This window comes from Gadus chalcogrammus, chromosome 18, assembly GCF_026213295.1.
Source record: "Gadus chalcogrammus isolate NIFS_2021 chromosome 18, NIFS_Gcha_1.0, whole genome shotgun sequence".
NCBI lineage: Eukaryota > Metazoa > Chordata > Actinopteri > Gadiformes > Gadidae > Gadus > Gadus chalcogrammus.
Window position 1 is genome coordinate 16,681,893 of NC_079429.1, and position 15,000 is coordinate 16,696,892.

At 45.8% G+C, this 15,000-nt stretch overlaps 1 protein-coding gene across 1 annotated transcript in view; it reads left to right on the forward strand.

Annotated features, from left to right (window-relative positions):
• nrg3b (neuregulin 3b) overlaps positions 1 to 15,000 on the forward strand; it is a 203,933-nt gene that overhangs the window by 169,466 nt on the left and 19,467 nt on the right. The window contains exon 4 of the mRNA XM_056577724.1: positions 8,549 to 8,622. Coding sequence (XP_056433699.1) covers positions 8,549 to 8,622 — 74 coding nt within the window. The remainder of the gene's footprint in view (positions 1 to 8,548; positions 8,623 to 15,000) is intronic.

Sequence of the window (15,000 nt, forward strand, 5' to 3'; positions counted from 1 at the left end):
TTCCTTAGGGAACAGGCTTTGTAGTCGTTGTTTCTTTAAGGAATTTGGTTCTCAAATTAATTTTTGTTGTACAGGCAGGGAGAGCCTCGTTTTAATCTTCAAGGACAAAACCTCCTGGAGGAATCCTTTTTACGCTCACTGTTAATTCGCAAAGTGAGACAATACAGATCATTATCAGATGCCATCTACTTACTGTGCTGAGCCAATCAGCTTTCATGTGTCTAGATTAGCTGGGCAGGTATTATCCAGGTAGTTTCTCGACCAAGGAAGGGGTTGGACTGGAAAATTACGATGTGATTAAAGGATGGAAGCAGAGTGTAAATGATGTGATTGTACTTTTGCATATTGAGGATAGGCTCTAATGCGATCCACTAACATCTTGTGTTGAAGCACTGAAGTGCACACTTATAAACAATGATTCAAGCGAACAGGCTGTGAATGTACCCATCTCTATTCAAATGTTTATATAGTATTGTTAATAATGATCATACATCACAGTACACAAATAAACAAAATACATCAAGCGAATGTAAACACATTAAACCCAGAAAAAAACATTGATCAATCGTAAAAAATCGAAAGCGCCTATGTGTGTGCTACTTTATCCAATCCTAATAACAGTTGACAGTTTTACCATTGTTGACCTGTCGCACGGCATGTATAAAAAATAAGGTATGGAGATTATTTCAGTGCCTGCTGGCATGTGTTCATGTCTATATATCTTTATAGATAGCAATAAATATCTCCAAATAAATACATACATCTATATAAATACAGATATATAGATATACAATTCTCTGCGTGGGCACAGCCATCTTATTACCGCGTCGGGGCAGAGAGGCGACTACCTGGTCACTTATTATTCCGACGGGCACTCAGAGCCGTCGCGGGGCCGTTGTGGCGACGTGCAAAGCCAGAGCAGAGTGACTGCACTGAGGAGCCCCCACTGCCTAGGAGCCCTCGGGCAGAGCGCTTCCTGATGCACATCGTTAGGACAGAGCATCGGGCCGCGGGGGAGGAGGGGGGGGGGGGGGGGGGAGGCCGAGCGAGCGAGCGAACGCAGAGGAGGGAGAGTGCTGCCCTGTTCAGGAGGAGGACTCGCTTTATTGATGCACTCCTGTTCCTCGCCTCTTGTTTTCACTTATTTTCACATTATCCTCCTCCTCTTCCTTCTCCTCCCCCGCCTTTGCTCGTCTTCCTCTTCGTCCCTCTCATTTAGCTTCATCTTGATTTCACTTATTTACTCCTCTCTATTTTCGCTCTCTCCTCCACATTCGCCTCGTCCTACTCTTCATTATTCTCGTTTTCCCTCATCTTGTTTTCACTTGTATTCTCTTCTCTTTTCTCTCTTGCTCCTCTTCCTCATCCTTGTCTTCAGCCCCCTCCGTCTTCTGATATCCTCTCTCTTTCCATCCTGGCAATAGTTTGCTCCAGCCATCATTTAATGCACTCCTTTGCCTCAATTAGCGGCCAGCTGTTAATTAAGCTATATTATTTTTTCTTCTGTGTACCAATTGGTTCCGCAGGTCTGTGGTGTTAAGCCCAGGAGGTGTGGTCTCCCAAATATCTGGACAATGTGTTTGGACAGCCTCTTCCTCTGGTGCTTCCCTCCCTCCCTCCCTTCCTCCCTCCCTCTCTCCCTTTTTCTCTGTTTGCAAGGTGACTGGGTAGTTCCATGCACAGCTGCAATGCAAGTGCGGAAAATCATACAAAAAAAACAAGCACACACACAAACACATACTTAAACATAAATGTTTAAACACATACATGTAAACAGACGTATTCACATGCACACACACAAACACTTTCATGAAAGAGTACCCAGACAAACACAAATTCATGCACACACATAACCATAATTTTTTTAACAAAAACACACACACACGCACACACACACACACACACACACACACACACAGTCACACAAAATCTGTGTGAAAAAAAGCTTTTGAAACAGAGTTCTCTGTTCAAATATTTTGCACAAACATACAAAAAACATACTCATGCAGTGCACGCACACACACAAAACAATCCTCCCATTGTAGAAGCACAAAGAAACAAACAGCAGACGACAATGTTAACCAGCATTGTTTTATAAGATATTCATGCATGAGTTCCCCCGGTCTCCACATTTGCACACAGCCATTGTTTAGCGTCTCATCTCTGGTCTCGTCTCAGAGCACCGCAGGAGATGTGGGCTCAGGACAATGAGACGACGGCTCAGACATTGAAACAAGAGACCCGGGCGGAGGCACGTTCTGTTCTGTAAACACACAATATAACCTCAGAGAGATGACGAGGGCGCGGCCTACTTGTCTCACATTGGGATGAGCTGACGTTGATTGGAGGCCAGTTTCTTAGTGGTGGTTTTCTTTCGTTTTGTGGTGGTGGTGGATGTTGATGGCATGTTTTGTTTTGATCTCAGCCTTAGAAATGTCATTTTTGAACACAAGACCCGTACAAGACTGTTCAGTGTCGAGCAGGTAGAACACAATTCATCAAGGATCAGTTTGGAGATGAGGGCATCTCACTCTCATTGGGGTTGGTTTTGTTGTAAAAGTCTCAATGTTTTATTGACCATTTCGTATATATCGCTGATCTGATTTCCTGTGATTCTGACCCCGAGTGCTATTAGTTCGGTTTTACAACATAGTTTTAAGGAAATAGTTTAATTGTCAATAGCCAGTTGCTGTGATTATTCTTTCTTGATACGTCTCAATCATACAATCTAGGATCTCAGTTAAATCTTACATTTTGTTGGACTATTTATTCATGAGATTCATCCCTCTGATTAAAAAAACAGCAAAGAAATTAAAATTGTGTTGCTTGCTCCATAACAGTTAATTTCTGCCAATTATTTATTTATTTTTACCATTATCCATGATTTCATTGTGAATAATTAATCATGTTGAAATCATTCAGTTATTCAAGTAGTATTAGTATTCAACCTGAATTAATTGGATTTTCTTTCACACATCTTGTGAGGTGCAAATTGATAGTTTAATGTCGTTGGTAGTACAGGCAGCGCTACTTAGTCTTTTTGAAAAGTACAGCTGAAACCAAAAGGTGCAATAAAGTGTGCGTGTCAAGTGTTGCAGTGGTAGTGGTACCAGCTGTTCCCAGGGTCTGCCCGTTAATGAGTCTCTCCCTTTCTACTCAGGGGGAGAGGGAGAGACTCAGGGAGATGGTGTGGGGTGGGGCTGCTGGGGTCTGCCCGGGGTCTGATGGATGGCTGAAGTGACTGCACTGCGTAGGGCTGTGTCACTGCAGACAGCACTCAAGCCCACGCCCGGCGCCCACGGTCTGCTGGGGGGTGTGGTCAGCCAGGGCATTTGATCATGGACAGCCCCAAGTCACCCAGGGCTCAAGGAAACGGCTCAGAGGCCGCAGGGAGGGGGCTTTGCTCCACTTCCCCCAGGAGCCGATGACAAAACATGTCAATAGAGGTCTATGCGTCGTCCGGTGTAGAAAGCTGCTGTACAGGACCTGTAGTATCCTACGGGCTACGGTCAGCTGGACCTGCAGAGTGGCACAGTGAGCCTCCAGGGGGGGCCTGCTGTCACTTTGCCCCCCCAGTGACCCCCCTGCCGTGACTCCTGTCTGACTTATCACACTAGCAGTACAGCGGAGACTGCCTTCAGCCACCGCCCCCCTGCTAGTGCCTTCCCCCTGTGAAGTCATCATGGTCCCCAAAAAGAACAGTGACTGATCTGCTCAGGCTACAGGCGGGTGAATGGGGTCACCAGGAAAGATTCCTACCCCCTGCCACGCATCGACGAGTCCCTGGACTTGGTCTCGGGGTCCTCCTGGTCCTCCTTGATCTCTGCAGTCCGTCAGCAGTGCCTGGTGTACCTAGATGACATCCTGGTGCATCGCAGCTCCTTCCAGGCTACCCTGGGCTCCCTGGAGCAGGAGGTTAAGAGCTGCAGGCCTGAAGCTGCACCCCAGAGGGAAGTATCCTTCTTTGGGCACAGGGTTGGGGGGTGACCGTCACTGACCGGCCCGCCCACACCAACCAGAGGCAGCTGAAGAGCTTCCTAGGCCTGGCTCTTCTTGTTTTCTCTCTGAATGTGAACCTTCAGGTAGTTAACTTTGAGTTACCATTGTACACTGTGGCTGAATGAAGTTGTGGCTGTCTGCAGTTTGGTGATTAGATAAACCGTGGTGTCGTGGATTCAACGTTCTCCTCAGATCATATGTGACAACGTTACAGTATTTAAACATGCATATGACCTAAGTCACCATTTCTTAAATCTTAAATTCATTTTTACTTCTTTTAGTTTTTATTGTTTATGAATATAAATATGGTAATTACTAGCTGACATTTGACTTGGAATTAATGATTTTTGTACAGCCCTCGCGGCTTCTGTCGTCCCGTCCACATACGAAGTGGTGTGCACTCTGAACTCCATTTATCTGTAAGCTTTGTCGACACAGCGTGTATGCTTTGCAAGTTCGACTCTGTGAACCTTTACACTTGTACATTATTTCAATTATCATACACACAATAAAGGATCTTTAAATATTCTTTGTTCGACAATATATTGGACAGAAACACCACTTTCACCAAACTACAATGCAAAATCAAAGTAAAAAAACAACAACTTTTTTTCTTCTCTCTTGTCAAATGTACATCTCTGATAAAGTGTGTTCCGACCCCTTAGGATCTGAATCTTCACCTTAGTCATGATGGGCAGTGATGGATGTGCTGATTCCGTGCAAAACCCTCTCCATTGGCCTTTCTTGCGGAGGCTAGCATTTTGGTGAATATATATAATCGGTGGCACTACAATCTGTCATCAACGTTGTGCCGAGCGCTTAGCTTTTCTCATGAACCTCTGCCGCGATTTGCTTACGCATGCCATCGTGTCGCTCTCTCTATCCCTGGCTAGGGCTCGGCCTTATGGCCAAAATATTATCTTGAAGAGGATTTTTTTTTGTCACGAAAACGTCAAGCTGTGTATAGGATTTCAATCATCGTATCAAATGATCCCATTTATTCAGTTACAAAGAAATCCAAAATTAGTGATTCCAATTCAAAATGGCATAATAAAAACGTCATAAATATAAATATATCACCCATCCAGTGTTTAATTTATACTTCCTGACATGACAGCCAGAGCCGTGTCTGTGTTCTGATGTTTCAAGGGATGTGTGTACACCATCTGACAGAGTAAGGACTTTCAAACAAAGTAGGAACTGTTTGACATAGGGAGGACTGTTTGACATAGGGAGGACTGTTTGACATAGGGAGGACTGTTTGACATAGAGAGGACTATTTGACAGAGGGGGGAGTGTTTGACATAGGGGGGAGTGTTTGACATAGGGAGGACTGTTTGACAGAGGGGGGAGTGTTTGACATAGGGAGAGTGTCTGACAAATCGGGGACTGTTTGACATAGGGGGGACTGTTTGACATAGTGGGGAGTGTTAGACACAGGGGGAGTGTTTGGCAGGGGGGTTGTTTGACATAGGGGGGACTGTTTGACGTAGTCTGAACTGTTTGACAAAGTGGGAGCTATCTGACCAATAAGAACTGTTTTACAAAGTGGGGACTATCTGTCAGAAAGGTGATTGCTTGACAATGTAGGGACTGTTTGACAAATTTGGGTTCATTTGAGGAAGTTGGGACAATTTTAACCGAAAGGAAATGAGATGACTAAAAGAGGATCTGGTTCCCCGAGAAGGAGATAATGTGATTATTTTCACCTAGCTGTCTTTATTTCGGCAGGAGCCACTCACTCTTAAGACTCTGAGAGTCGGGGGAGACGCTATTGTGAATAAGAAATAAGATAAGAATGAGATTTTATGCCAATGAGTCGTAGGCTTTGTATCAAGGGCATCAATTGACGTATTTCGTGAATGTTGAAAGGGCAAGCACACGACAAATTCGCTTTGAGTTATTTCTCAGTGCCAGAAGCGCATATTAAACACCCACACTCGAGAATGTTATTCCTTTGTCCGTATATCCTGATCATTTATTGTCTCTCCAGCAAAAAGTTTGCTTCAGACTAGGAGCTATTAAACGCCACAAAAAAAAAAAGACCTTCAAGCTAAGCCACGACCTTTGAGCTCAACAAAGCAGACATTACTGGTGGAGCAATCATACAGTGGATCAAAAACATGGATCCGTAAGTTAAATACAATCTTATTATACTTTAAAGTAAAGTACTAATGTTTCAAAGCCCATAATTATCACTTAAGCGATATAATATATCATATGTTTTTTATTGCATATATGATGATGTGTTTTGATGTCCTTCTCTCAATGGGGGAGGAGTGGTCCCTTCAAGGTCAGCTCCTTTCCCACTGGCTTTCGAGGGAGTTTTTCTTCTTAACTTTTAGCAACTCGGGGGTCAAGGGAAAAACAGAAAAAAGTATAATTTGTATCCTGAAGCCCTTGGGATTATGGAGCCCTTCAAGACGACAACTCTGATAAAACACTGCCAAAATGAAAAAGACTTTACCTGACAGTTTGCACATCGAGAACCGAGAATATTGTCAATTCAGAAAATGCTGCTCGACTGTCTGGACTGGAATGTACAAATAGTGGTATAAGAGTAGATCCCTGTATTGTCACTGTGAATGCTTTGACAGACTGCACCAGAAATCACTCAACCGAGTTTTCCTTGAGACTTGGCGAGCGTTGGGCGTAAGAATGATGCATCCGACGCAAGACAGGCTTAAGCTGCAGCGTTTAGCAGTCTAGCCTGGACCAGAAGATGTCGACTCAAGGGGGAAAGGGTTTACAAAGGTTTGCTAATCCTATGAGATATCCCTTCCGGCCCAACTAATTCTCGCCACACCTTAACATGGCTTCAATTAATATTGCGTTGACATGTATTCCTTGAGCATACACGTTTACTGCAAAGCCATTTTATAACAAGTGAGGTTGAAAACCCCCCTGACGCATTCGGTAAATGTTGAACACGCATAATAATGAAAGAGCTGTAAAGCTTTCTGAAGCAGTCAAATTCAAGCGCAGGATAACTTTAGGATGAGAAAGCAAGCAGGAGCCATTTTATATTAAAAAATATGTTTTATATTAATATTAATCAGTCATATTCTGACATTTTGAATACTCACTTGGATTGTACTAAAACTTACCAAAAAATCATTGCCCATGGGCGAGTTAAAAACTGAGCTTTATCTGTTTATTCCTCTAACCTAAAATCAAAGGCAGCCACTGGAGAGACTTGAGAGACAGAGAAGAGAGACACAGAGAGAGAGAGAGAGAGAGAGAGAGAGAGAGAGAGAGAGAGAGAGAGAGACTGAGAGAGAGACTGAGAGAGAGAGACTGAGAGAGAGAGACAGAGTGACAGAGAGACAGAGAGACAGAGAAGAAAAAGCAACACTCGTGGAAAGCTAATGCTTGGCCCTCTGTCAGGAAACTTAACTCTCTTAGATATCTCAAAGCACTGCATCGCCATAGCAACCAGCCAATGCACCCCCGTCCCAATGACCCTTCTCTTGCAGAGGACACATCGTGGGTAAAGTGGATATAGGTTGATCCCTTATCTCGCCAAAGCCGGCTAGCACCTAGTTTGACCCGGTGCCGAACGCTAGCAGATTGCAGGTTTGAGTGTCGTGAACTTATGCTAATGACTTGACAAGCAGACGCCCTGATGTATATAATTTACAGTTCTACAGCCTTGTCAAAGCCATCAATCTGATCCCTGAATGTGTATCTGGAACTGAATAGCCGTCGTGAACTAGCATAGATTTGTGCGAGTGTATGTGTGGCACATCCCTCTCTGACGTCGTGTTTTGATGAATAATTCAAACCGTCGTTCCTCTTTTCTACTATTTCTTCTTCCGATTACCTGCAACTATTTCATCCCAAGCGATCCGTGATAGTAGTCATTAAGGAGCAGGTATAAGGGGTTAGTGTTATTGCTCAAGGACGCCAAGGCAGTACATGGGCTGTGGACACTGGGAATCTAACCCGGCATCTGAGCCAATGGAATTTGACCACCCTCCTAGCCACAAGACTGTCCTGCTATGTCAAATGGAGACGGGTTGTGTGTATTTTGTCATGTGAAATATGTTTTGCTCTTCATCTCTCTGTTGCCCCTGGGATGTGACACCACACTGAGGGGAGAATTGAACCCAAGAAAATAGGAAAGTGTTAATCACCCTCACCCTCCGTCCCCCCACTCTCTCCAGCGCCAGACATTGGCTTTCACTCACTCAGGCTGCTATCAGCAGGACCACAGACGCCATCCAACCCCAAACTGTCTGTTCTCCTCGTTCTTTCTCTCTCCAGTCTTGCTCAACATCTTCCCACCCCCCCTCCTCGCCCCGACATTCCCTCTCTCGCGCCACTTTGTCTGTTTTAATACTGGTTCTGGAGTTGTGTGGATGTCTCCCTCCGCTAACCCAAAGGTCAGCACAGCAGCTCGTAGTTTGTGGTTAGCCTCGTCATTAGTCTGTTTGCTGGCCCTGTTGAAAACCTAATCACCTCTCTCTCTCTCTCTCTCTCTCTCTCTCTCTCTCTCTCTCTCTCTCTCTCTCTCTCTCTCTCTCTCTCTCTCTCTCTCTTCCTCCAGGTGTAAAGAGGGCTACCACGGACTTCGCTGTGACCAGTTTGTGCCCAAGACGGACGCCATCTTGTCGGATCCAAGTATGTTTAATTTTTTTCCTTTTTTCTCTTTTGCCGGTTTGTCGGTTGGTTCGTGTGTGAAAAATGGTCCCCCCAGATCTCCTTTGTGGGTGAGAATAAAATGGTTCCAAACTATTGCTCAATCTCAAGGAACGGTCAAGGCAATGTAGGTCTGATTAATAACTTTAGACCCATGCTTGAATATTCGCTTCCCTATTATATATGAGTTATACAAGCCCGCTGGGGGTTGTATAACTCCCTGCTCCCAACCCCCTTCTTTGGTCCACTAGATACAACTTTAAGAACTATTCTTAGAATACTCTCCTGGTACCTTATATAGATACCATCCCTTGTGTGAGAACCGAAATCAGCACAAAACGGAATACGTTTCCAGCCATGTACAGGACACGTGGCCTGATCAACGCCTTGTTCGTGAGTGCACGTGTCGAGATGGCGTGTACCAATTATCATTGGTACATAAGCAACAATACAAAACCCTGTTTAGAGCCCAAAGCCCCATTACACCAAGCCTGCCGCTTGTGACGCCATTCCTCATGAACTCTGAGAACCCGTCATCATGGTGATGAATGTACGACCATTTCACATAGTAGGGCAGCAACCGTTGGAAAAAGCCACAAAATCCCACCTGTTCCTTTTCTCCCATGGTTCATCAGAAACTAAACCCCCACTTCACCAACCCCACCACCACCACAGCTCCCAGGAGATTTCTACTAGTGTGTGTCCTTTTTGCTGCCTTGAGAACAGGAATAAATAAAGGAAACCGAAAAACAAAGATGGAATTAAAAGCAAAGTGGTGACCGTTGATGGGCAGCCGGACTTCCCCTCGATGGCGCGGCCTTAGTGAGCATGCCGAGTCTTGCGGTCACGAAGTGCTTCGGCGCCTGTGTACTGAGGACCCGATAGGGGACTGTGCCTTCCATTAGACGCCTCCGTTTCCTCGGAGACGGCGCTAATGGAGTCTCTGGGCACTTCCTCTCAAGCCATGAAGGATGTTTTCCCGCTCTTTCCGGCTCGCCGCCTCCACAAAGGGATTAACTTTATGTCCAACAGGGGGGGACGGATGTGTTGCTTTCTTATGTGTGACCAATCATATCGGAGCAGATGTTTTTATTTTTTTTGGTTTGAATGGTCACCGGGTAAGTGGAAAAACCTCAGTTTTTTTCACACTTGTATCGTGAAGTCGCAGCTTTCGTCGAAGCAGAGATTTAATGGCCGCAGAGGTCCACCTTGATTTCACGAGACAACTGCAGACAACGACTGACTCACGACTGTTTTTATTGTTTTGGGTTTTTGGGGTATCTCAAATCATTGAATGTTCACCATGAAGGTAGATTTACAGATTAGGCCTGGCCATACCACTCAAAGGGAGTTCACAGTTGAGATTGATCAGTCCACGAGGACTTCACAGCTTATTTTATTTTAGCTGTCAGCAATATTATTTATTGTGTACCGGTTTTAACGCTGACAGAATTATCCACTGTTTGTCCTCAGTTTTAACATGTAACCCCTAAATGACATTAATTCCCCATTCTGGCAATGGTTGATCCAGCAAATAGACCGGGCCGTGTTGTATCGTACAGCTGGTGCTGGTTGCCATCAGTGAATGCCAATAAGGTGGCAGGCATGAAATCGTTTTTACAGTCAGTGCCGACATTCATCTGGAAAATCTGATTGTGGAACTGTGGAATCCTTGGAAAACAAAACGGGTATAGACCTGATAGAAGAACACATTTGTGGGTGTAGCGAGGCTTGTTTCGATGTAATTCTTTCAGCTCCCCTGTATTCCACTCTCATTCAGAGTAATGCCCTTTCTACACCTCCTAAAGAAGTGCAGTGCTCCCTCAGTCATTTCTGTGTCAAGGGCTCTTCGGTGCCGTTTCTTACCTATTGTTTTTGGTTCCCCTCTTGAAGCCGTCTTAACTCCCAGGTCCTCCAGAGCAGAGGACTGTATTAGTCCTCCGCCGCCACACCACTTTAAGAGTCCCAGGGCTGGGGGTGCCTGGGTGGCCCCACGTTTCCTACCTCTTGTCATCTGGTTCTCTCGTCGCCACTTCCGTATAGACTTACCGTTCATTTCCTGCTGCCGCTGTGGACAGACACCGCTGTCCTTTAAGCCTAAGTGCCTCCGTGCTTTTTTTGTGTGTGTGTGTGTGTGTGTGTGTGTGTGTGTGTGTGTGTGTGTGTGTGTGTGTGTGTGTGTGTGTGTGTGTGTGTGTGTGTGTGTGTGTGTGTGTGTGTGTGTTTGAGTGCAGGTGAGTGAATGTGGACAACTACACATTAAGTTTTTCCAGCAACAGAAAGGTTGCCGGTTCCTACCCCCCCTACCTAGGACCTGTGGATCACTTGTATGAGGACAACTTTGCATTAACTGATTAAAAATAAGATATTTATAATCTTACCTATTTTAACCGTGTGAAAAACATACGCTGATATTTCATCCATTGCAATTCAAAACCCAAATATTTTGTTGACGCCTGTGTAGTTTGGTTTGTGTTTATTTTGTTTTAACCTTGCGCCTCTTAGATAAGAAAAGATGGTACTAAAATAATTGCGGATGGGAAATTTGGGTGAAACAACAGAAAGGAGATAGCCTTGTGAACCATCCTGTCAATCATTTACATTTACATTAACATTTCGGGCATTTATCAGACGCTTTATCCAAAGCGACTTACAATAAGTAGCCTACATCTGTCAGAAGAAGGAGAAACAATATATCGCTGTTGGTACAGTATGATGTTCATAGAAACAAATGCCAAGCACCAACAATTGCTTGGTTAAACCATTCCCATATACAACGAAGATAGCTAGGATGAGAGGCTACACAACTAAGGCAAGGCAAGGAAAGGCAACTTTATTTATATAGCACTTTTCATTCATAATAAAAAATAAAATAATAGATAAGTAAAAGAAAACATATGCAAAGAAATGAGTAAAATAGAAAGTGCAATGTATTTAAGATCAGATCAACAGTCTCTCTGGTACCCATGTTGGGACTCCAACCCGACCTAAAGGAACTTGGTACTTTCTCTGGGACTCCAACCCGGATTCTAGTATCTCTAACCACGAACCAAAGGCCTTATTCTGGGACTCCAACCCAGACAGACGTCTATGTACTTATTCTTTGTTTGATTTCTTTTTTTACTGCCAGGACGTACGACATACAATAAGTGCGTACATTACGTGCAAGGGCGTACAACATAGAATAAATCAGATTTGTGTTTGATACTGAATAACCTTCTGGCCTTTGTGGATTTTGCAAGGGGACAGAACCGAACGTGGAACCCCACATTCAGCCGTACATCACCAAGCCAGAGCTTAAAACCAGAGTGGGACCAAGATGGCCGCTCGGTGAACAAGGCCGGCAGAGTGTGTTGGTGTTGTAAGCGGCCATCTCGGAGGAGTTGTCATGCTAATGAGTGGATATAAGGTCCCCCCGGGCCGGCTGTAATCCACTCTATCAGCGGGATGGCAGGGTGTGAAGTATGAAACACGGTTCATTAGGAGCATTAGACTGTAAACGACCTAACCGGCCCGGCACTCCTGTTTACCGCTCAGCGTTGAGAGGGAAAAGACCAGCGCCTCTTCTCTAACATCAGAGAGCGCCACTTCAAAAGGCGTGTGCTGAAAAATAAAACAGAAAAGTTGTTGACGTCTTTCGCTACCTTCATGCTGTGAGACATGCATTTCCTGTCTAAGACTCATAAAGTGAGGACTCTGGAGTGAACACCATCTGATCTCATTAGGTCAGCGTCCAGCCGGCCCGAGCAGACCTCCATGGGTCCTGAGCGACGGGAGAGAGGGGTTTAGAGTCTTTATGATCTCTTGGCATGCAGAGGCATCTAAAACTTACCCGGATTACAGCCGGGTTACAGGGATTACCCCCCCCCCCCCCGCTTTCAACATCCAAATCCTCTGATAACATCCACCGCCACTGTTCTGGCCCGGCCCAAATGGCTCCAGTCGAGGTTACTGTGGTGTGATGATCACCCTCCCTCGCGTGAGCCGTCAGGTTCCTTCCGGCCCGGGCCTGCGTGTGTGTCTGTGGACCCGCTGTGTGTGAGTTCCTCTGGGTGCCCTGGCATGTGGGCTTCATCAGTGTCTCAGCCCTCGCCCTGATGTGGTCAGAAGGCCCGGCCCGGAGTCCTCCCTTCCCGGGCGCTCGCCGTCTCCCAGAGGCCACTGGCCACTGGCCACTGGCCACGGAGCAAACACTCAGACGGAGCACGGCCAACTGGCATCTGGCTGGGGCACAGCAGCACCCCATCTGTGCACACACCCACACACACACACACACACACACACACACACACACACACACACACACAACCACACGCACGCACGCACACATACATATACACGCAGGCACACACACACACACACACACACACACACACACACACACACACACACACACACACACACACACACACACACACACACACACACACACACACACATATGCAAGCACTTGCACACATACACACACACGAGCCCACAGGCACACACCCAAATAAAAAGCACACTCTCTCTCTCACACACACAACTCTCTCTCTCCTTCTCTCTCTCTCTCTCTCTCTTACAACACACACACACACACACACACACACACACACACACACACACACACACACACACACACACACACACACACACACACACACACACACACACACGCACGCGCACACACACGCACACACTCAAGCACACGTAAGCACTCTCTCTCACACACACACACACACACACACACACATATTGGCACACACACACACAAACAAATGCGAAAGCAAGCACTCGCTCAGACACAAAAAACACCTTAAAACGCAAGCACTCCCTCACACACACACACACACACACACACAGTCACCTTAGCCCAACGCATCCTCACACACACCGACAGACATCGGTGCTTACAAAGACAGACACTCATAGGTGCACCACACGTTCAAACTTAGACGCACACACTCAGGGACACACCGAGACACACACTCAGGCACACACTCAGACATGGTCCACTCTGGCATGTGGTGTCGCTGAAAGGGGGAGCAGATTCAGAGAGCAGAGGGACATCCTGCCAGGGGCCGCTGGGAGGGAACAGACCTTTCAGGAAGTATAGGATATTGGCGAGCAGTTGGTGGGGGGGGCTCAGGGAGTGATAAGGCGTTTAATTGAGAGAGGGGAGGGTGAGGGGTGAGGAGAGGGGAGGGGGCGGGAGGCCAAGCGGCGAATCAGATCACAGCCCGTCAAGAACTAGATGGGGGGAAAAAGTGCAGAGTGTTTGAAGTAGCGCCATATGCTTCCGGAGGAGCCCAACTGAGACGGGATCGGGCCAGAGAGGTGCGTTCAATGTCAAGGCAGGACTGACGAGAGGGGAGGAGCTTTGAGGATACCGAGAAGAAGAAAGAAAGGTCCACACAGATCCCCACAGAGACCATTCGTGCAGGGACAATGATGTGACGTTCTGGGTGAAATTACGTCATTCTGGCTGAAATGTAATCTTTGAGTTAAAATTACGTCATTGGTCCTGAAATGTTGTCATTGGCTCTGAAATGACGGAATTTGTGCTGAAAATGATGTCATCGGATCCGAGAATGGCGTCATCAGTGCTGAAATGATGTCGTCCGTGCGGAACCGACATCGTCGTGGCAAAGTTAAGCCAAAGAGGCTTAAAATACAGTTAGGCGCACCCGGCTTTTATAGCCCAGGCGGTTAAGCGGGAGAAACTTGTAGTTTTGTCTGTTGCCCTGGGCGATCGCAAAGGGGGAAGAATGAATAGAAATAAGCAGGCAGCAATGATAAGAGCAGCATCTTGCATCGAGTGCTTTGGCCTTGCCAAGTGTGGAAAAACAGAGTGGAACAGGGAGTGCTGAGTCACGGACCTGGGGGCGAAATCTGGACTCAAATTGCACCAAGCTCTTTTTTCTTAAGCCCATTTATGTTTGCCAGGCATTTGTGTTGTGTGTTATTCGTTGGTCTCGAGTCGGCCCCATGCCGTCATGTTGCAGAGTCGGAGGAAATCGGTAAGGAAGGTGATGTGCTCTCATTTGGTTAAAGGTCATTGGTATAAATTGCTGTCAAATTGCTCTTTTAGTTTTCTTCATATGTGATTAACTTGGCATTAAGGACAATTTAGAGAGTCTTACCTTAATTTTGGTCTCTATCTCTGTGAAACCACCTTATTTCCAAAAATGTATTCTAATAATGCTTCCCCATAAAATATATTCTTTATAAACTATAGGACGCAAAACACATGGTCAGCTTCTGTTTGTTCTCACAAATTTAAAAAGATACCCAGGGTAGTCTGGATATTATATCCATTTTGATAAGAAGGTACGTTTACGGCTTCAGTTAAATGTTTAAAAGTGAGGCTAAATGTGCGGC